This window comes from Camelus bactrianus, chromosome 11 (assembly GCF_048773025.1).
Source record: "Camelus bactrianus isolate YW-2024 breed Bactrian camel chromosome 11, ASM4877302v1, whole genome shotgun sequence".
NCBI lineage: Eukaryota > Metazoa > Chordata > Mammalia > Artiodactyla > Camelidae > Camelus > Camelus bactrianus.
The window spans coordinates 41,259,355-41,283,356 of NC_133549.1; the positions used below are offsets into that span (position 1 = coordinate 41,259,355).

The 24,002-nt window shown below is 34.8% G+C and overlaps 1 protein-coding gene across 2 annotated transcripts in view; it reads right to left on the reverse strand.

The window, feature by feature from the left end:
* Positions 1-24,002, reverse strand: part of SLF2 (SMC5-SMC6 complex localization factor 2) — a 39,974-nt gene extending 15,972 nt beyond the window's left edge. The window contains exons 1-11 of one of the 2 annotated variants that reach the window (XM_045507372.2): positions 23,731-24,002; positions 21,052-21,095; positions 19,826-20,553; positions 18,450-18,507; positions 13,300-14,285; positions 12,237-12,307; positions 9,747-9,869; positions 8,651-8,818; positions 7,584-7,686; positions 4,354-4,429; positions 3,426-3,567 (exon numbers count right to left, since the gene is read on the reverse strand). In XM_045507372.2, the coding sequence (XP_045363328.2) occupies positions 3,426-3,567; positions 4,354-4,429; positions 7,584-7,686; positions 8,651-8,818; positions 9,747-9,869; positions 12,237-12,307; positions 13,300-14,285; positions 18,450-18,507; positions 19,826-20,553; positions 21,052-21,095; positions 23,731-23,870 (2,639 nt within the window). In that variant the 5' untranslated portion in view covers positions 23,871-24,002. Of the gene's footprint in view, positions 1-3,425; positions 3,568-4,353; positions 4,430-7,583; positions 7,687-8,650; positions 8,819-9,746; positions 9,870-12,236; positions 12,308-13,299; positions 14,289-18,449; positions 18,508-19,825; positions 20,554-21,051; positions 21,096-23,730 lie in introns of both variants that reach the window. The other variant, XM_010971034.3, reaches the window with a different exon arrangement.

The following is a 24,002-nucleotide window of genomic DNA, read 5'->3' on the forward strand; positions in this document are numbered from 1 at the left end:
AATATGTAAGTGTTGGTAGTTTTGATGAATATTACTAATGTACCATGATTTACTTAACCCTTCCCCTACAGATTAACTGTCTTCTGCTCTTATAAACAGTGCTTCATCAAGTGAGAAAGATAACATCTTGGTGAGTAGACTAGTCTGAGGAAGATCCAATGCAACAATGGCTAATGTGGAGGAAGAACAAGCAGATCAATTTGGTTAGAACAAAACGGTGAACAAAACAGAAAATTGGTCAGAGTCAAACTGTAGAGTCTTCAATATAGGTGTAAAGGGTTTAATAGTGGAGAAAGAAGCTTTCATAAAAGGAATCTTCTAACAGTGAAAAGAATGCATATCTTGGAGGTGGAAAGCCCCCAGAGGGAAAGAGGTTTTACCCATGCTAGACATGAAAAGAATATCTGAATTAGACTGACATTGGAAAGGAAAAGGAAAGAATAGCTGTAAGACAGGTAGAGGAAAAGGAACACAGGGGTGTGACAACTGATGGGATATAGAATAAAAAGAGGTTAGGACTCAAATTTTAAGTCTGTATTACTTGCAGAATAATGGTCAAGACAAGAACTGTACTAATATTCTTTAATGTCTTACTCTTGCTACCTGAATATTTACTCTGACAATCTTTAAACATTTTTCACTCCAAATCTACTATTTGGATAGAAATTTGCTATTATAAATATGCATACACATGCTAGCAAAAATGGATAAGTTGCATGTGACTTGTGGTCATATCTCAACAGGATTCAGTCTCATCTTCATGTTGTTTAGACAGGTGTTTATTATGTTTCACTCATTCCTTTACCAGCTCACTCTTCCTTACCTGTGTTCATCTTTGCCTACAACTATACAGCAACAGTGACTTATAGCCACCACCTATCTGCTCCAGTCACCAAACCTAACTGAGGCAACTCTTCAGTTGGCAAGTAGTCAACCAAAAAAACTATTTTGCTAAATATTATTTGCATTTATTGTGTCTCAATGCGATCATTATGTATCTTTATTTCACTATTTCCACTACAGTACCCGCTCACTACAGTGAAGAAAAATTCAAACCTGCTATATACGATATACAAAATCACCACACACTACTGAGTTCATTAAATGTTAACTAATAAAACAGTATTTTAATTTTCTAAATATAAGAGTTTGAGTACTTCGGCAATGTTTGGGGGAAAAGGTCAGGGTTTTCGGATGGTCTGGAAAAGCATTATTTTTCCTATTTAAAGTGATTTTGTACAGTCTTTATGTGAAAATTTACTATCCAACAAATTTTCAGATAAAGATTACACCTGAGCAACAAGGAGGGATCCTACATGAGGTGGAAAGAGAACTGGAGTGATGAAGAGTTTGGTTCTGGCAGTACCAACTAACAAAAATTTGCATTTTTCTCAAAAGTGAAGATTAGTATATTCTCATAAAGTCTAAAAACTATTTAGTTTTTCTGTGATCAGTCTATTCACTTCCTTTGTCCATTTTACTAATTAGGTTATTGATCTTTTTCTTATTAATTTAAGCCTTTGTCTGTGATCAGAATGTCATTCATATATAGTTGACCCTTGAACAACATGGGTGTTGGGGGGGGCCACCTGCCACAAAGTCTAAAATTCTCATATAAGGTACAGCCAGCCTTCTATACACTTCCATGACATACATGTGGTTTCTCCGTATCTGTGGATTCAATCAACGGAGGAGGATCATGTAGTACTGTGGTATGGTTGACCCTTGAACAACCTGGTTTTGAACTGCACAGGTCCATTTATATGCGGATTTTTTTCAATACTAAATACTACAGCACTATGCAGTATGATGTATATATTCTTCTCACCACCCACCCCTCCCCCCCATTTTGAGGTTTTTCTTTTTTTTTTTTTTGAGGTTTTTCCTTTGACTTTGTTTATGGTGATTACTGTCATGGAAATTTTCTTTTTTAAGTAGTCACATATGTTAATCTTTCCTTTTAGGACTTTTGAGTGTTAGTTCATACATACAATTATTTTCCCCTCTTCTAGGATTATTAAAAAAAAAGTCTGTCAGTTTCTCTTATTACTTTTGTGTGCTCAATGTATACATTTAAATCTTTGTTCTATCAGTTTGAAGTATGGATGCAAAATTTTTTTCCAGATAACTATCCAGTTTTTCAAATATTGGATAATACAAGATACTGAACAGCCCACTCTTTCCTCATTTTTTGAAATACTACTTTTAGCATTTACTAAGTATTTGTTTCTATTTTGGACTTATTTTGTTCCACTGATGGAGCTTTGAATCCTTGCACTTGTCCCATGCTACTATCTGCTAAGGTCGGTCCCACCTCATAACTCTTCTTTCTCAAAACTTTCCTGGGTATTATTTTTTCCATATGACTTTAGAATCACCTGTAGAGTCCTAAGTCCCCCTTTCCCACAAAAATCTGACTGGCATTTCTTATTAGGATCTCATTAAGTTCATAGTTTACCTTAGGGGGAGCTTTAACGTATTTATGAATTTGAATTTTCCTATCTGAAAGCATGATATGCTCTTCCACTTATCAAGGTCTTTCTTGTCCCTTAGTAATGTTTTTACACACACAGATTCTATTTAAGTTTATTTCTAGGTATTTCATATATTTCTCTTATTACTGTAAATGAAGTATTATCTTCTAACTAGCTACAGTTCATATACTTGGAGGTTACTAATTTCTCTTTATTAACACTGTACCCTAGTGGGGGAGGGTATAGCTCAAGTGGTAGAGGGCATGCTTAGAATGCACAAGATCCTGGGTTCAATCCCCAGTACCTCCTCTATGAATAAATAAATAAACCTAATTCCCCCCCCAAAAAAAACCCCCAAAACACTGTACCCTGGCACCCATACCAAATTCTCTTACTTGCTTGTCACAGCTTTTGAATTGATTCTTAGGCTTCTATGTATAGATTAAATTGCTTTTTCTGCAAATAATGAATCTTGCACCAACTCATTTCTAATCTTTATATCTATAATTTTTTTCTCTTGTCTAATTGCTTTGGCCAATAGCTGCAAAACAATGTTAAACAACAATGGGCAGTCCTAATTAAAAAATTTTTTTTACATTTTAAAAATATTTCCATTTTTCCCTGTTAAATATGATGATGGCATTTAGATTAAGACAGATGTTAAGAATGTACCTAATTTGGGATAGCACAGCTCAAATAGTAGAGTGCATGCTTAGCATGCACTAGGTCCTGGGTTCAATTCCTGGTACCTCCACTAAAAATAAATGAATAAGTAAATAAATTACCTCTCCACCAAGAATGTACCTAATTTAAGACCCATTTCAACTTTGAGAAATTAAAAAAAAAAATCAAGAACAGATACTGAACTTATTAAATGAATATTAACTGCTGTTATATATACAAATTATTTAAAAGAATGTTTTAGGACCTAATTATGCAAAGAACACTTACATTAGATTGTCTTCATTAAAGTCTGGCTGAAGATTCTCCAGAGGAAACAAAGATTTAAAATCAATTCCCATGTTGAAAAACACAGCAGCTATATCAGATAGTGATGGGATCCAGGGCCAAACTGGTGAATCACTGAAAGTATCTAGTTAACAGAAGAAAATATTTTATTCCCAAATCCCAGGTTCACAAACCCACAGCTGCAAGGTAATAGTCTAGATGTGAAACATGATTACCATAATTTTATAGAAATGGCAGCTTGGAAATGATATGTTAATAATATAGTAATTTGAATGATCATATAGGAAGTAAAGATTTTCAAATAAACGTGAAGGAAATGACATTTATGAACAAAGTATCTGCGAGTGATGGATAAAAAGGTGTAATTCAGGAGGAAGTAACACATTTTGAAAAGACTGGAAATAATATTGGTAAAAAATCAACTACTGTTAATGCAGAAAGATTTTACCATGTTCAGTGCCTATATAGTCTGAATCCTTAAGACAAGTGAAAAAGGTAAATCACAATGCTTGTTTCATTATAAGGGATCTCAAAGGTGAGAAAGCAGCAGTCATATTTTTGCAGTGGATACTTTCAATCTCCTCAGTACAATATTGTTGCCCATTAAAAAGCCATCAAAGTTAATTGTCTAAATAAACTTGCAACTGTTTCCACTTAACCAGCACAGTAAGCCATGACTTGGTAAAAATCAGGTAAGGGATGCCACTTGTAAGATCTTATACCCCATTTTCTCAATGCAACTGGAAAAATGCACCCACTTTTTAATTGGAGTTTCATTTCATTATTAAAAATTTTACATTAAAAAAAATTTTTATTCCAAATTTCCAAATATCTTAATGTTTAGCAATGTGAAAGAGACCATGTACAAAGCAATAATTCACACTGTTAATCACAGTAAATTTATACTCACCATTTCTTATTGTTATTTCCATTAATGTACTTAAAATCTGCACAGACACAATACAGTCTGTATGAACTGACATCATCTGTCAAAAGTAGATAAGTAATAGAGTTTAAGAAAGAAGAAAGAGAAAAGAGACTCAGAGATTAAAATATTCCACCCAATGAAATACGAGTTGGAATTTAAATCCACATCTTTTCTGTAAGTCAGAACCCTTTCCATTCTAACATGCTGCTTGATTTTTTCTTTTTTTAACAAGTTTCATTTATAACTAGATAAATATAGCATTTGAAACTACCAGAAATGCCTTTCTAGTTCATATCATGCCATGAAACCCAAAGACCATAAAGGAAAAGGTTACTAAGTTGATCACATCAAGGCTAAAATCAAACCACAGACTAGTTAAAATATTTGAAAAGATATAAATATACAAATTAATATACCAATATACTTTTAAAAAGCTATTCAACATCACTAGTAATCAAAGAAATGCAAAGAAAAATGATACAATATCATTAGTTGACTTCAAGATTGGTAAAGATCAAAAGCTTTGGTAATACCTAGTATTCACAAGAGTACTAGGAAAGAGGTAGTATGAGTGTTATTTGGTAAAAATTGTAAAGTTATTTGGTAATACTTATGCAACATCATTGTCCTTATACGGCGATTTAGTCAGCTTTTTTATGTACAGGAATTTACATGCAGAAGCATATAATTAATGTAATTTTATAAGATAACTTTTTGGGGAGAAAATCTCAAGTTTAAAGGACATTAAACATCATGTAATACATTAAAAGTAATTTTAAAGTGATTTTGTTTGTAGAGGAAAATATACTGTATTTCCATCTCTTTCTTTTTTGCTTTGGAATGATGAATTATGATTATAATAAATTTAAACCTAAAATGTAAGGGGGAATAATCCAAATTCTGGTTTCAATCAGGCATATGGCTTGTGTCATTTCAAAATCAACCTACGTAAAAAAATGTTGTTGCTATGATGTTTGCATTGTTACCCCCTGCCTCTAGGGGCAGCACCATTCACAATCATGTTAGACACAGGACAAGTTCTGATAACAATCTTTTTGTGGGGGGTGATGAATCCTAAGGGGGGGGCAACACAGTACACTGAGATAAATACATACATAAAGATGTGTATATAACAATCTAATATCTACCAATTGAGATTGGGTTAAACAAATAAATCATGGTACAGCACCACAAAGGAATACTATAAAGCCATTAAAAAGGATAACATATCTATGCTGAGATGAAAATACTAAAAAATTTATTGTTATTTGAAATAAGCAAGTTATAAAATAGCACAAATTCTGTTTGCACTGTCCTTCTGGTGTACTATGTTTAGCTGTGATAAAATCATGAAGATGCAAACATTTAAATTACATTTTAACAATTAAATTTATAAACCATTAGTGAGGACTACAGCATTAAAAGAATTCTGACATGCTTTCTAAAAAAATACTTATAAATTGGAAAGTCTCTCCATCATGAAAAATGGACCTGGAATTGAAAAGGAAAAATAAGACAGTGTCTTACATAGAAAAGCACTTAACAAGTGATTATTAGTTTGATTTTCAAAGAATAAATATGAGTATTAAAAAACTCCTTACATGAAGAAATGCTTTTATGTTATCATTAGGGTTTTAAAGGCTATAATGATGGGCCCAGATCAACAAGATGAAAACACAGATAAATGCAAAGTTGTTTTAAAAAATTACACAATTAGAGAATAATGAAGTTTTGGTGTGACAGCAAACGAAGTTTTGAATTGTAATAAACAGAAAAATATGTGGGTAGGGTAGATGAGTAAGAGTCTTGCCAGAATCTGCTGGTAAGAAAGCCCTTATCTGGAGCGTATGTTCATTTACTGGTGGTAGAGGGGACACTATAGGAGTAACACTGACAAGCTAAAGGTCATTCAAAAAGGTCATCAGTAAAGAGACTGAATATTTAGTGACTGGAGAATATTTAGTATGGGGAGTTGGTGAGGGTCATCATAGGTGTTCAACTAAAAGACTGTTAGATAAGTGAGGCCTATTTTGGGAAGCTATAGATAAAGATAATTAGTACTAGTAGATTAAAAAGAACACTGGGAGGCAAATTTTGATTTAATTAGGACAAAAACAAAAACTAGGGTCTAAATGCTCCTGCCAGACAGTCTGTACCACCTGTTACTCTCTCTGCCTAAAATGCTCTTCTCTCAATTACCATCTGACATAATACAGCTATAAATGTACATATACATGTTTATTCTGTCTCTTCTATACTAGGATGTGGACTTCATGAGATCAGACACACATTTTTTTCATTCCTGTTCTCTCCAGGACCTGGCACAGTCGGCACTCAAACATGCCATCTATATAAAAAATGAATGAAAAAGTATTCTGAAATATCTAGTTCTTGCCAAATGTGATTAGAAAAATATGTTTCTGAATTTATTTTTGGGGGGAGGAGGTAATCAGGTTTTTATTTATTTTAGAGGAGGTACTGGGGATTAAATCCATGACCTCATGCATGGTAAACACGCCCTCTACCACTGAGCTATCTATACCCTCCCCCCAAATGTGAGATTTAAAAAAAAAATGCTATTTAAAGCCCAGAGTAGAAACTCTGTGTTCTTCCCACTTTTCACTTCACATATAATACTTACAGTTCTTTGATACCACTGATACCTATAAAGTTACCATGTAGATAATACAAAATTAAGGTAACTATTCAAGCAGATTTAAAAGTTAAATAGGAATGGGGTAGAGAAATAGTCAATTGGATTTGCACCATATGTGTGTATGTGTGTGTGTGTGTATGCATGTATATGAATGGGGAAATATTAATATACAAGTCAAATCCTAAAAATACACTTAGGCACCTTCATAAAAAGAAGAAAACAAGGTTAAAAAAACCCCAAAAACAAAAAACCCCAAGCATGTAAGCATTAGAAGGCCTCTTCCAAAGAGAACTATTAACAGTGATTTACCAGTGTGATGAAATGTCTTACGCATAACTAGCATTACTGACCATCCTGCACACTACCTGCATTACCATTTCTTTTGTAACCTCTTTATACTGATTTTTTGCCTCCTTCTAACTCACTGAAATCATGGGTTTGATGTGCAATATTAATTTTCCTGTAGTAATGTGTAAGTAAGATTGTATTTTAAGTTTATCTTTGACCAGAAAATACAAAAAAAGAGGCAACTATGTCTCCCAAACATTTCTCTTACCCGAAATAGCCATTTTAACACAGGTACAGGACACTGGACATAGTGATAAGCAGAAGTAAGAAAGCCTTGTGTTGTCAAAAAAATTTGATCTGTTTTTCCTGATCTGAAAACATAAAGTAAAATCAATATGACTGTTATCCACATGCTAAGAAACTTCTACCACCACCACCACAGCTGACATAATCGGGGAAATAAGCAAGCAAACCATCTCAGTCCATGGAGGTGGACTCTACCCTACACATGGGATGGGTTACCTCATAAAATTTAACTGACGGCCTAAAGCTGATCCAATCTGTTGGCTTGGCTCTAGATTTATCTGGCGGATAAATCTATGTTAGCTGGCAGTGCTAAAGAGCCTATCAAGTCTCAGAACATTGTACTTGGCCTTGTACTTCCATAAAACTCAGCAACAGAATTAATGCAATCTCTCTGGATCTGAGATATTATACAGAGAGAAATTAGACCAGTTTGGGCATTGTGATAGAGACTGTTAGTCGTCTATCCCAACATCTATTCTTGTCTTTTCTCTTGGTAACAGAATCCTGGGGATTAGCTGGGCACACTGGCTGTCTGAAGTAAAAATCACTTTCCGGCCTTCCTGGTAGCTAGGTGTAGCCATGTTGACTAAGTTCTACCCAATTAACCAAAGTAGAAATGTTGTGTGGGATTTCCGGGATTTAAATATAAAGATGAGTTCAAGTAGCACCCGAAACAACCAGGTACTAAGGATGGTGGCTAAAAAAGATTATATGGTGAAATACAACCCCTGACTTCCTACCCCTAAACTTCCACATCAAAAAGAAATAGACTTCTTGTTTAAGCCCCTGTTATTCTGACAGCCACTGTTGTTACATACTGATCTTAATAAAGGCATGTGATGTGTCAAACTATTTTACAGTGCTTCCTATAATTAAATAATAAAACACAAAGAACAATAGTAATAATTTAGAGGATTAGGGAACTGGATAGGTCATAATAGAATTTAATGTTTTAGATAATTACATCAGTCAGAAGAAATCTTTTAATTTTTACACAGGAAAAAATAAAATGTCTATTTTTCTACTTACTTAAGAATAAGTTTTTCTACAGCACTCTGTCCAATAAAACCAGAGTCTCTTAAATCCAAGGTATACTGATTGAAAATTTTTCCAGAATTGAGGAAATTAAAAATTTCTTCCCCTGGATGATGATCAGGAATAGCATCAATTGTAACTGAAAATTTCTTTAGAAATTCCCTGAAAAAAAAAAGTTATTGAATGCCAGTTACACTGCATAGTTTTGTATTTAAAGGTTGAGTGCAAAAAACCCTTTTCTTAGAACCACTGTTAATCCCAGATTAGAAGACTAACAATGAGAACACATGTTTTACTCCTTCCACTTTCAGTTAGTAGTTATAGTCCAGAGCCACTAAACTGTCTGTATGAAAAGAATAACTAGGAGAAAGGACAAAAAATGTAATTTGGCCTTAACATTTGCCTTTCAAATCCATCACAGATGGATTAGAAACCCATCATAGATTATTCACAAAGTAAATAACCATCAGTGGCCCATTTATTTTATAAAGACAAAAATTTTAAATGTATCTTTAATAGTGTATACATTATGAAAAGTGCTGTACCTGTGCTCTTTTTTCCTCTGAATGATTTTATTTATTCAGTTTTATTGAGACATAACATACTGTACTCTATAAGTTTAAAATATACAGCATAATGATTTGATTTACAGACACATGAAATTATAGCAAGTTTAGTGAACAACCATCATCTCATAGATACAAAATTAAAAGAAATCAGAAAAAAAATCTTTTCCTTCAGATGAGAATTCTTAGGGTTACTCTCAACTTTAATATACAACAGTGTTAATTATATTTATCATGTTGTACATTACACTCCTAGTACTTATTCGTCTTATAACTGAAAGTTTGTACCTTCTGACCATCTTCATCCAATCCCTCCCTACCCCCAATCCTCTGCCTCTGGTAACCACAAAGATGATCTTTTTCTATGAGTTTGTTTTTGGAGTATAACTGACCTACAACATTGTTAGTTCCTGTTACACAACATAGTGATTTGGTATTTCTATACATTTCAAAATGGTAAGTCCAGGTATGATATGTCACCATACATAGATGTTACATACTTATTTACTATATTTCTCACATACCTGTGCTCTTCTAAGAGGCCATCTTCATCATCTGTACTGTCTTGATCGCCAATTCTGATTGGGGATTTAATGCCTCGGCCCTGCCTTATGTCTTCCTGTAGTTGCTTCTGCAGTTCATCTAGCCTGAGAATTGAAAGAATGTTATTAAAAATGGCTTATCCTAAAAGTAATCTTTAGGTCTAAAAGCAGCACCAAAGAAAACTCTTATTAAAAGTCTTGAATATTTTTTTAGAGCTAGGACTTCAAGAAGGATGTCCAAATCATTTAGAGAAAGGGGAAGGAAAAATGGCAAAGAATAAATGGCACTAATTTGATTATCCCCTCTAATCTTTAATGCTCATTTGACTTCAGACCAACAGTCTAATACTGTTAACTAGGCTTTCTAGAAGCAGTAGTCATTATCATTGTCACTGTCATTATTATCACAATACCCAACAACTGCTGAGCAGTTACTATGACACTGTACTAAGGACTTTATGTATGAACTCTTTTAACCCTCACAACAACCCCATGAGGTAGTTTATTATTATCCATTTCATACACAAGGAACATCAGAAAAGCTGACTTGCTCAAGCTCACAATGCAAGGAGCTGGAATGCAAAGCCAGAGAGTCTGGCTCTTAGAGCCCTTGCTTATAATGCGCACCCAAATAAAGTTATTTAAACCAAGGACCTTATTCCCAGTTCCAGCTCCACAGTAGATGAGTATAACACAACAGTAAATGACCAGTAAATGCACTGCTCTATCACTACAAGAGTCAATCATCAGATCAAATTAGAACCTGTGCCTTTGGTCTGTGCAATGTTCAATTTTAAATAAGCAACTTCAGATCTGACATCACAAGTCACATGAATTCATGAAATTTTTAAAATAGACAATTTCTCTAGTTAAATTCAAAAAGGGGGATACTTTTCACTAACTAATCGTCTACAATTCCTATGCTTATCTACTTGGTTATCAACTTTGAGACACATATATATCAACTTCAAGCCAGTGAGGTTTCAGTGAAGTTTTCTGGGTCAGTTTCAAGGATAGTCTTTGAATTATTAAGGAGTATTATTTTTCCCCTCTCATTGGTAAAAGCAGTTTGCAACCAGTCACAGAAATTTTATTACGGTAATTATAATTCCCAAACTTCCTCAAAAGAGTAACTGGATGTAGAAATACCATGTCTGGTTATACTGGTTTCAAAACCTGGACTAAGTGGGCATACAAATGTTTAAAAAAATTCTACCTAAGCAAACAACAACAACAACAACAACAAAATAGGTAAAGGATCTGAAAAAACACTTCTCCAAAGAAGCTATACAAATGGCCAATAAGGACATGAAAAGACACTCAACATCAACAGTCACGAGGGAAATGTAAATCAAAACCATAATGAGATGCTACTTCACACTCGTAAAGATGGCCATCAATAAAAAAAACAGAAAAATCAAGTGTTGGTGAGGATGTGGAGAAACCAGAACCCTTGTGCATTATTGGTAGGAATATAAAATCGTACAGCCACAATGGAAAACAGTATGGCAATTTCTCAAAATATTACACATAAAATTAGCATGTGATGCAGCAATTCCACTTCTGGGTATATACCCAAAAGAACTGAAAGTGGGGACTTGAAGAAATAATTTGTACACCCATGTTCACAGTAGCAAAATTTACAATAGTCAAAAAATAGAAGCAACCCAAGTGTCTGCCAACAGATGAATGGATAAACACAATGTGGTATATACGCACAATGGAGTATTATTCAGCCTTAAAAAGGAAGGAAAGTCTGACACATGCTACAACATGGGTGAACCTTGAAGACATGCTAAGTGAAATAAGTCAGTCATAAAAGGACAAATACTGTATAATCCCATTATATGAGGAACCTAGGATAGTCAATTTCATAGTGACAAAAAAAGTGGTAGTTGCCAGTGAGTAGGGGAAAAGAGAGAATAGGGAGTTACTGTTTGAGTATAAAATTTCAGTTGGGGAAGATGGAAAAAAAAATTCTGAAGATGGATGGTGATGATGGCTGCACAACAATGTGAATGTACATTAATGCCACTGAAACTTTACATTTAAAGATGACTGAAATGGTAAATTTTATGTTATAAATATTTTGTCACCTGCATAAAAAATACAAAAAAAATTCTACCCATGTTTTTGATCAAGAATTTCAGCTATCAGTTAGATACTAGTTGCAGTAAACAAAAAGGAATTCATATTATTTTTTTTAACATTTTTTATTGATTTATAATCATTTTACAATGTTGTGTCAAAGGAATTCATATTATTAATTAATGCAGTATACCATGAAAACCTGGATCTTTTGATTCAGCCTGTGAACAAGAACACCTTATTTCTAACACAGCTGACAACAAAACTGTTATAACAGTACTAGCACAAAACCCATGCTAATTTCTCATTTTTTTAAGGTAAATTAAAAGCCAGCCATACAAACAGTATGTTAAATTTAGCAAGGCAGTCATGATGCTAACCTACCTTTGTGTATCTTCCATCTCCTTCACTAGACGCTCTAAAGTATTTGTGTAAGTTCCACTATGAACATGTTCCTAAAACAAGAAGAAAATTTAGAAATACTTTATAACATATCTTAGTAGAAGAATTGGGATGTTTTAAGTTACTCCAAGTACTAAAAAATATTTTCTATTTCAATAACCTGGGCCAGGAGGATACCTTTCTTAAAAAAGAATTTTCACCATCATGCTTTAAATCTAGAATTTTGTACTGCAGGCAATTTGATTTTACCATCTATTAGGAAAGGCACTACTTATAAAAACCCTGCTAGCCTTAGGAACTGACTGCCAACACCCAAGGGCTCCATGGCTACCCTATCTTTATTTTTAAATTCTATTTTAGTGGAATTAAACAACTAATTTTTAGGTGTTACCACGAAACATTAACACCTTCCCCACCAAATTTTACAGACATATGAGAATTTAATTCAGCTTACTCCCAAGATAGAATGAAGCACTTTATGAATAAAATTGCACACCACAATTAACAACATTTCTACACTCTACCTTCATTTACAGCAGTGGTCTCCAAAGCAGGGGGTGTGCAAGGTGATCCATTGGGGTGCAGGAAGAAAATAATAGAACTTCTATTTATATGGAACGTCTATAGAAACTCCAGTAGAACTTAGTCTATAGTAACTTCTATATAACTTCTATAGGAAAATACTTCTTTCTTCTTCCTTTCAAATTCTGTTTTTTTCATATGCTTTAGAAAGTACATAGTAGTATAGTGGTACACGTATATAATCTATAAGTATACAAATATATTGGGGTACATGCTCAAAATTCCTTTTTACTAATTAAAGTGTATGCAATCAAAAAAGCTTGGAGACCACTGACTTACAGTTATAAAGCTAAAGATATGGGAAACCCATTAACCAAACAAGAACTGTATCACTTTCAGTCCAATTATAAGTTGTAACAAATACTGAATTTTCAAGTTAGTTCTAACAACCTATTCCTCTTTCACTAGTCAATCCTCCATCTTTCTCTCTTTGAGTAAAGATAAATGTCACAGAACTACTTACTGTATAGTCTGATGACTGAGATCTAAGCCCCTGAGAAACAGCAGGAGGCTTTCCTGGAGCTGCAGGAGTCTGATTGAAGTTCAAAGCCATTATTTCTTCCAGTGATTTTAATGTTTCCTCTTCCTCATCACTGTCTAGGTTGTAACCTAAACTTTCTTCATCACTATCAAAATCACCCCTTAGTTTTCTTTTCAGTGCACTGCTACCTGCATTGGAATTTCCTGAACTCTCTTTATCTGAAGGGGCTTTATCTGAAGGTGCTGTTGGGCTTGGAATACATGGCACAACTTCCAAAGCAGCTGGGGGAGACTTTGTAGGAGTGCCATATTCTGAATGCAAGGATCCCCCAGAAATTTTCCCTGAAGATACATTAGAATCAGCCTTATTAGTCTTTGCTTTGTGTTCCTTGTGTTTGGAGAACTCTGTAGAATGCCCAGAACATTCTTTAGATGAGGAACGCTCTTTATCTTTTTTAGGAACTGGAAGAGTGCAATTTTTAGCATTTAATGGAACCCGAGAAGAACCAGCACTTGGAACATGGGAAAGTAAAGGGAGAAGTTTAGTCTCCTCTGATGACACAGAGCTAGAAGTTTTATTTTTCTGAAGGTTGCTAGCTTTTTTAACTGCAGACTTTTCCTGAGGTAAAGATAAGTGGGGTTTGTGCATCTTAGTCTCTTTGGTACTTGCCACACGGATTTGGTCACTATTCCTGGAAGAATGGTGGCCAGAATTTGAAGTTGCCAAGCCTGCAGAGGAGCAATCAGCTTCTTCACTTGGTTCCTTGGATATATCTTCCAAGCGCAATACACCACCAGGTGTCTTCAGTGCAATATGTTTTATAAATTTTTCTCTCTGATGTGGTCCGTCAGGACGCTTCTCAAAGAAGGACTCTTTTGCTTTTGGCATTATAGATTCTCTTGTGCTTTTCAGATCTGAGTCCACAGAGTTCCTTTTTCTTTTGTCAGGGAATTTATTCTGCTTAGAGCCTGCTAAAATTTAATTTTTGCCAGATTAGTGAAAAGTATATTTTCCTTATTAAAGTTTATTCAAATGAGTGTCTAGAACACTCTGACAAAATGCTTAAAATCGGAAAGTTTAGGCTGAGATTATTTACCACATATGGAATGAAGAAGAAGAGTTAATACTATATTTATTAACTGATCAATACTGGAGTCCAAGAAATTCAAAGCTAATGACAAATGCTCACCTTCATTCAAAAGCTATTTAAAAGCTTACTACCAAATAGAATTAAAGGTGTTACTCTCCAACATTTGTATCAAGTAAAGAATTCCAAAGGCACTTTCCCTCCAAGTGCATACACTTTCTTAGACTAAAGCCTACCCTAGTTCTAGAAATTAACACTTTTATATCTAAATTTATAGTACCTTAAAACAAGTATACAATAGCTAGTTGAAGGCAGACAAATTGTAATTTCTCAATTTTAAAAAACTCACCTAAGTCTTCTTCCTTACTATTTGTTTATTTTTTCCCATGTTATCCTTCTAATCTTCAGCTGTATTATGGGTTGAATTGTAGCTCTCAAAATGATATGTTGAAGTCTTAACTCTCAGAACCTCAGAATGTGATCTTAATTAGAAATAGGGTCTTTATAGGGGTAATAAATTCAAACAAGGTCATTAGGGTGGGTCCTAATTCAATACGACTGGTGTCCTTATGAAAAGGGGAAATTTGGACATGGAGAAAAACATGCAGGGGGAGATAATGTGAAGACACCTAGGGACAAGATGTCATGTGACTGGAGTGATGCTCTACAAGTCAAGGAATGCCAAAGATTGCAGACAAACACCAGAAGCTAAAAGAGGCAAGGATGGATTCTCCCCCTAGAGCTGTTACAGCATAGCCCTGCTGATAAACTTAGTTTGGGAATTCTAGCTTTCAGAATCATGAGACAAAATAAATTTCTGCTGTTTTAAGGCACGTAGGCTTAGGTACTTTGTTTTGGCAGCCTTAGGAAACTAATACAACCTATCTCTGTTAAGAGCTTCATCCAGAAGCACTTTAATAACCACATGTATTTGAATTAACCAGTTTCTTAAAATTTCAAAAATTTCTTCTTGGTTTAAAAATGTGATGTTTCATTAAATCACTCTTAAAATTCATTATTCATTAAAAATTCACTATTTATATAATCAGTATTCTCAAAATCAAATTTCCCTAAATCAAGTTTCTTTCTGCACATTGAGAGATGTCTCCAAATCCTCAACAGTTTGTGTTAAAAAAACAACAAACCAAAAAAACCCTCGAGTTAAGCAATTATTTGGATAACTTGATCAACATATAGTCTGAAAAATTCAATTTATAAATTAAAAAACCAATTTATAAACAAATGCTTCTATCTTCATTCTTCTACAGATATCTCCTATTACCCAAAGAAATCATTCCATGCTCACTCAGTTTTCTGGGGTTAAATGTCTTGTTAAAAAAAGGACAGGAGTCCCTTATAGTGCAGGATAAGAAATAAAATAAGAAAAAGAGAAGACTCGGGGGAAGACTTATCTGTCTGACTATCTTAAGTTTGAGAGTTACAAAAAAGGTAGCTACAGAGCTGCCAGTTTTGAGTTTTGTTCCATTCCCTGGAGAAGTCAGGTGAATTTATACACAACTAGTAATGAGAAATTCCTGCTTTATTCAAGAATTAAAGACTTATCTAGGAGGAAAGAGAAAATGTGGGCAAAGTTTAGGAAAAATCAGCTCATAAGAGCTTTTAAGCATCTAGCATTAAGAGGGTGGTGAACTGGTACTGCAGTCCCCCTTTTGCAAACTCTCTAGGGCAGTGGTGTAACTGTAAAACTTTCATGATTCTTTTTGTACCCCTTGTACAACCTGTAGGCTGAATATCTATTTTACAAAACTTCAAGTATCTATTAATATATAAAATACTCAGGTAAGACAGGGATTGAGTTTGTAAAAAGAAAAAATCCAAATGCTTAATAGGGGATTGGTTATTAATAAATTTTGGAGGGGGAGGGTATAGCTCAGTGGTAGACTGCATGCTTAGCATGGATGAGGTCCTGGGTTCAAGCCCCAGTACCACCATTAAAATAAACAAGTAAATAAATAAAGCTAATTATCTCCTCCCACAAAAAACCCAAACAAAAATATTACGGAATAAACTAGGGATGGATTAAGTTGGTCCTCAGCATTCTGCCAAAAGACAGGGCTCTGGAAGACCAAAGAGCTAAATGCCTACCCTTCCAACATTTCTGAAATCCCAGAACTTGTGTGTGATTAATGAATGTGTGATTATGCACATCACCACCTCAACTGTTAAGTCTAACAGCAGTAGTATGAATATAACATAACATTTGGGTTCTTATGTCTATTTACTATTTATCTATTGATCAGATAAACATTCTTCATGTTATCTAGAGTGAAAAATCCCCTTTTGTCCTTTTATATTCTATTGGTAGTCAACCAAAGTATAAATGTATATTTACTAAGAGTACAATACCATAATTATTAATGAAGATTATGAAACACACGCAAAAACTATTAGAAATCAAAATATAAGTGAAGGCAATTATCTTAAGCCTGCCTCTGAAAATATGTAGAAAACATCTTTTTCAAGCAGTGTTCAAGAACTTCAGTATGTGGGATTATATAAATGAAACTACTTCAGTCACCACTGATGAAATCTGTATGCACATGAATTGAAGAGAATATTTATCTCAGTCATTAGCAGAGGAAAAAAGTGCGGAACAGCTTAGTGGTAACATCACTACCAGTGGCCCCTTATACGGGCAGAGTTAGCCTAAAAATATTTTGTTTTTCTAATCACCTTGCTGCAGAAGTGATAATTTAGTCAGTGTTACAAATATGTAATACAGTGAGTTTAAGAGCAATCTCATGCCTGAGAAATTACTGTTCTTGTACTATAATGTCAAAATCCACTGAAATTTGATCACTAAAACCAGCAATATTGTAAAAAATTAAAAATAATACATAAACTTCAAAATTATTCCTGTTATCCTAGAAGCTCCTTCTGTGATAGCAAGATATGATTTCAGCCTTGGCTGAAGACTGATTTTAATACTCCAGATCATTTGGTCAAAATGCAATAAATACACCTCTAAAAACCTGAAGAACGAGTCAGAATTGTCCCTCTGTACTTCTGTTTTTTCATCTCTAAAAGTAATCACCGGGGGTCAGGGGTGGGGGGGGTAGAGGGTAGGGTATAGCTCAGTGTGTGCACAGCATGCACAAGGTCCTGGGTTCAATCCTGACTACCTCCATTAAAAATAAATAAATAAAAGCCTAATTACCTCCCTCTACCCTCAAAACAAAACAAGCAACCACTTTGTAAGAATGTGAATCAAAATGATTAAAAGCACATAGAACAGGGCATGACACACAGTAAGTGTTCAAAAAATGTTGGCTGTTATTATCAGTATGTCCAATGTTTCTTACTGATTGTGAAAATCTGTAAAGTCCATTTTTCAAAGTATGCAGTCATAGCAGGAAAAAACAAAGATACACCAGACTATTGTTAACAGTGGTATTTCTGGGGGCCTTTCATTTTCTGTGTTACACAGTTCTATGGTATTTGAAATTTACACTGTTCTATTTTCTAGTTTTTTAACTATTCTTTTTAGAATACTTTAAGAATTACTCAATTAACAGTAGCTGTTTGTTATTATGTATTTTTTCCAACCAATAGATACTGAAAGTACAAATTAATATCATGTAGATGTCCTTGAAATTTGCTATTAAAAAGGGATCTTTGTATTTCAAATATTAAGAAACATTGTTTTGAGCCATGGTAACAGTTTCAAACTTAATACAAAGCATCTACAATATCAACACCTCAGAGAGTTCACAATTCTAAGAATATAAGATTATGCTTCCTAATGTAGCCAAGGATTCAAAAGTAGAACAATGAATACCAATATGAGAAACACATTGTTAGGAACTCCTGAAGAAGGCAGAGAAGAATCAAGACAATCCACAGTTACATATACTAAATTCAAGAACTATTCTTTTTGAATGTAACTTTATGAGAAATTATTAGTTAATCTGAGACACAATTTACCTCTAAGAAGGAAACTGTACATTTAAACAAATTTAAATAAAAAACAGTGCTATTAAAATGCAAATTCATTTAAAATTCTTAAATTTAATTTTAAGTCTACCTGAAGCAGGTTCCCATGAATCAGAGGAGGATCTTTTTCTTGATAAGTGTCCATTTTCCTATTAGCAAAATGAGATAAAATTAATTAGGAGTTGGGAGCAGTCAAGAATGTAAGCTTTTCTTCATAGTTCTTAAACACAGATTTCTATACTATTAAAGCAAGCTCCAAATCTGGAGGTAAGTCCAAACTTCCATAATAAAATATTCTGAATTCTTTTTTCACGTGTAGATTTTTTAGTAACTCAAGGTTAATATTAACACACTTTATTATTATTTTAATAAAGAAATAGTAAGTCTAATATTTGCCAATCAAATGGTTACAACTCACTCTTCAATACTTCTGTTTAGGTACTGACATACCACCAAACACTGAAATCTTATAAAAATGGACCAAATGTTACTAACTTCTATTGATCATTAGTAAACCTCACTGGTAAAGGCACCAAATTCCTTGCAAATGAGCCCGAGTTTATAAATATATCTTTCACCAATATAAAATGCAACCACCTCCATTTACTCTTAGAATGTCAGAGTTTGGTTTATTTTTGGTCCATTTGGTTTTAAAATCCCACAGCATCAACATAGCACTTTCCTGATATCTTGTCTTCCTTTAGTTGCTTTTTGTAGAGAAGCTCTCTGAAACACATGTACTTAACAACCTGACCTTCCAGGGGAGAGGGCCAGCTTTTATGCTAATCTAAGCTTGGTCTATTCTCAAGAGAGAAGTTTGATGAGCCAAAGATGTATTTGGGTAGTTTTCTAAGACATCATATTCTAAGTTTTCTAAGATACTCAATTATTTAAGACATATATAACCTAAACCAGTGGTTCTCAAACTTTAAAGTGCACCAGAATAACCCAGAAATCTTGTTAATTGCAGATGGTTGGACTTTACCGCCACAATTTCTGGGTCAGTGAGTTTGGCTTGGGGTCTGAGAATCTGCATTTCTAACAAGTTCTCAGGTGATGCTGATGTTTCTAGTCCAGGGACTACATTTTGAAAACCTCTGTTCTAAACCATTTCCTGCTGCTTCAGATGTTCCACTCCTCAAGAATCTCTTTTCAGTGCAGCTTAATTTAAAAATGACTATACTTAACCAAAAAAAAAAAAAAAAAAAAAAAAAAGCTTACTTTCTTGATTAAAAAAGATCTTTGTTCCTGGTCGGAAAAAATTTAGGGCAAGACACACTGCTTTACTGAGGTTCAATGGACAGTTTGAGGAAAGTTAATGAAACTAGCTTCTACACAAATTGTGTATCAGTATTTCCTTAACAAAAGGTACCAGGATATTAACAATTATCAAGTATTTTTAGATTTAGTATTCTAAATATGATAAAACAGTAGTAGTCAAGCTAATTTAGCAATTATTGCACATACCAGGTTTGAAAGATTACTGTTTCCAGATGTGACATCATTCTGTTTACTCTGTTCCTGACTTGGTTTACATTTTCGTCCTATACTAGAGGATTTTAAGGAAAGATTGCTTGCTTCTGAGAAAGAATTTTCTGAGTTGATTCTCTGCTCCATTTGCTCCCTTCTCAACTTCTTTAGTTCTCTTTCTCTGCAGTAAGAAGCTAGTGACAACTGGAACTTAGCTCCCAGTGGGCTTTCTCCTGGGTGGTGCCTGGATAGGCTGCTCCTGCTGCTAAGACTCCTGGAGCTGCTCTTGAAGATGTCAGCTTCTGTAACTGTGGCCTGCTTTTTAGAATCTGCACTGGTCTTGCCTCGATCTCCATCATTTTTCTCCCTGCTGTTTTCGTGAATGAAATGTGACTTCCTTCCCTCTGGAGTCTGATGTTTTTTCTTCGTCTCTTTTGACAAGAGGTATGAAGGAGGAACATATTTTGTAACCGCCTTTGGACATTTGGTGGCCAGTGACACACAAGGCCGATGTGACTCATGTACACCACCATGATCTCTATGGTGCTCTTTAACACCTTTCATGAAAGCTTCTAAGATAGGGCTCTTTTCTGACGGCACACTTTTGGGTTTAGATCTTTTTGGTGAAGATAGTTTCCTTTCAAACTGCTCTGTCCCAGTGATGGACAATCCACTTCCTCCATATTTGATGCTCGATTTTTGTGGAGAATCCAACATATGTCTGTCTAAACAGCCAATTAAAACATATACACATTGTATATTATTAAAAATAACACAAACTATTACATTTAAATATGTATTTATTATAAATTACTAATACTTAAAATATTAAGCTACTACAAGTTTTCAAATTGTTATTTAGATGATACACATTTTATTGTGGGGGAATTAAGAATTTAAGACTTACTTTCATAAAGCTCCCTTTTGCTACATGTCAGCTCCCTATGGCTCTACTTAACAAAGTAAGTTACTTCATTAGAGAATCAAAATAGTACACATTATGAACATTACTGCCTGGAATATTTTGAATGTAAGAAAGCATAACAGCAAAGAGTTTCTTCACGATGTTTAGAACTTGTTTATCTTTGTAAACAGAACTGCATCTTCACTGTATTTTCAAGTTTGAATACCAGGTTTAGTAAAACTAATGAGTTTAGAGTAGATTTAAAAATTGAATTTGTCTCCCTTCCCAAAAGATCCCACAAAAAATGCAGTATACATACCTTGTTTTGAAGCTGGTTTGAAGAAATCTATAATTGACTGCTTCCTGAAAATAAAAGCATAACTAATATGGGATCACATTAGCAAATATTAAAACCTTAATAAACCAGATTAAGTGGAGAATACTAGATTTATAGACTATAGGCTGAATTTCACTATCTGGTTTAATCAAGTTCTGACAATGACAATAATGCTTTGCTAGCTGATTATAAAAAATTAAAAATATAATTCACTACTTCCTATAGGAAGAAATTTATAAAAGCAAAACTGAGGTTTACATAATCCATACTACTGATATAATTCTGGAGTGTGGATCCAAGGAATTGGTAGAGTGCTTCCTAAGACTGAAGTGCTTGCTGCTATATGTTAGAATAAAAGATCTTGAAGGGATCTGATCCTATTCCTTGATATATCCAGTGACAGATACAAAATAATGGTTAATAGATGTTTGCTGAATGAATAATGGAGATTACAAAAACTGAGTAAAACCCGAACAGACTCAACAAAAGTAGGTGGTAGAATGGCAAATATGGGTGATTTAGCTTGTCTGGAGAGGCAGCTGAAGAGTGTGCTGGGCAAAAGGCACAATGGATCAAGTAACCTTACACTACACCCTTTATATACTACAGTTAGATGCTAATCTAAGTAACAGGAAAAACTGGAATGAGTCTTCACAACTAAGTAAGTAATGTTTCAAAATCTTAACTTTTTACTAAGAATTCTTAAGATATTTATAAAAATAATGCCTTGCCTGGGAAAAACAAAGAGAAAAGGAAGAAAGCTAAAGAATAACAAAAACCGAACTGTTTCAATTTTTAAGGCTTTCTGTACCCTACAACGGACACAAAGTGAACTAGGACCGCATTACCAGAATATGTATTCTGGTTTGTTCATGTATTTAGAATTGTCAACGGCATAAAGAGGGATGTTATTATACATAGAGCAAAAAATTAGTTTTCTGGTAAATTTTGCTAAATATGTATTCATTTTACTGAAAAAGAATAAGCGGTAAATGAGTTTCTCTAAACATTTATCCACTATGAAGTTGGAATGCTCAGAGAAAACTTGAACAATCCAAGTCCCTTGAAGGTTAAGCTGCTTCTACATCTGTACACTTTACTGGTCAGATTAGAATAGCAATGCCCATCTTTAATGATTTACTGAGAGTCCACAATGTTTGTTTGAGATGTGGTAGAAAAGCTAAGTAGCTATGAAATGAACGAGTGACAGGCTAAGTAAGAATCTATGTATTTGTTTTCATAAAGTAAATTATAGCAGGCAAATTAACTTCACGGAAGAGTAAAAGAAGAAATACTAGAGGTTCTGCAAAGGGAAGAAAAAAATGCCTTCAGTTATTGGTTGAGAAAAGAGAGATGAAAATGGACTAAAAAGCAGGTAATTAACTCAAAACAAGATAATATTAAAAGTTTTTACATTAATTACTAACTGTAACACTGTATCTCTTCCTTAAAATATTGTATCTTTTTGATTAATACACCTGAGAGAAAAATGGTTTTAGATAAAACATACAAAAAATTTGTAAAATAACCATGAATGTAACTTTCAAGGAGGAACAATTCCCTAAGTTCATATGCACAGAAAGGTCCATTACTTACTTACAATTTATAGCTAGGTTAAAAAATTGTAACAGCTCACAAACCCTTATCTGCAACTTTTGGGGCCAAATGTGCTTTAGAATTCTGAATTTACTGGACTTTATAAAGGGGGTAACGTGGATGCATTATGTAAAGCCCCCAGTGGGGTCCATAAGCAAACATTAATATTTCTCCAGCAAAACTTAAGAATACCAACACTTAACGGGATAGAGACCATCTATAGCCTTCTATTAGTTCTGGTCAAGTTTGGCTGCCAAGCAAGCAAGATGTGGTGCCAAACTTAACGGAAAACTTCCGGTTTTCAAAGCTTATTCTGGCTTTCAGAATTAAGATAAGGGGTTGTGGACCTGAACCACAATATTAGAAAATAAATTCACTGTTAAACTTATGTTACAAGCTTTTAAACTTAAAATAAAAAAGACAGTACCAAGTGCACAGAGAATTTAAACATATTTTATTGTCAGAGGATGTCATTTGACGAAACTCCCCATCTCATTACACAGCGCCCACAAAATCTTTACAAAAAACCGACCTCCTGGAGAGGTGTAAAGTTACTGAAGTTGAAAACACATCACATTTCAAATCCGTATGTTCTTTTAATTATGACTTATCGTGTGTACTGGACTATAAAGCAATTCGTGGAACGGTTTTCCCTCATCACACCTTACATAATTTTACCCACAATATAAAAAAGGCTTATACTATTCAACCACTAAGATAAGTAGAACAGGCAACGTACAGAAAACCACTTAAATATGCATTTAGCAGTTAGGGCCCCGGGTCCAGCTAAAGTAAAGGACAAAAATCAAGTTCTACCTAAGGCAGGTTGTCCGTAGCCCTCCAGGCTGTGGTCACTAGACCGAGAACAGCGTCCCAACTACGGAAAAGAAGACTCGAACTCCCAGCAGCCCCCGCGCGGAGGCGGGGCGGGGGTTTGCCAGGCCCCGGAACGCGGAGGCCCGAGCTCGCGGAGGATGGCGGGAACTGGAAGAGCGGCCGTCCGCAGTCCTCCCTCATACCCTTGCCCCCGCGACCCGGCCCCTTCTCAAGCCCTCTGCACGGTACCTGTCCCCAGGACTCTCTGTTCTCTTTCCCGCTGCAGCAGGGGTGGTACTACCGGGTCTCAGATGACAGCGCGGGGGCGACGACCCCGGGGCTGGGGATGAGGGGAAACCTGGCCTAGCGGGCATGCAGCGCCTTGTCATGTCGGCGCCGCTGGCGACGGCGGCATGAGCTGTGGCTGGAGAAGTTGGGTGCGTGGTTGCCGTCTTGCTGCTGGGACTCAGGGAGGCTGTCGGAGCAGAGGTGGGCGGCACCCCCTTCTCTCTTCATGGCGG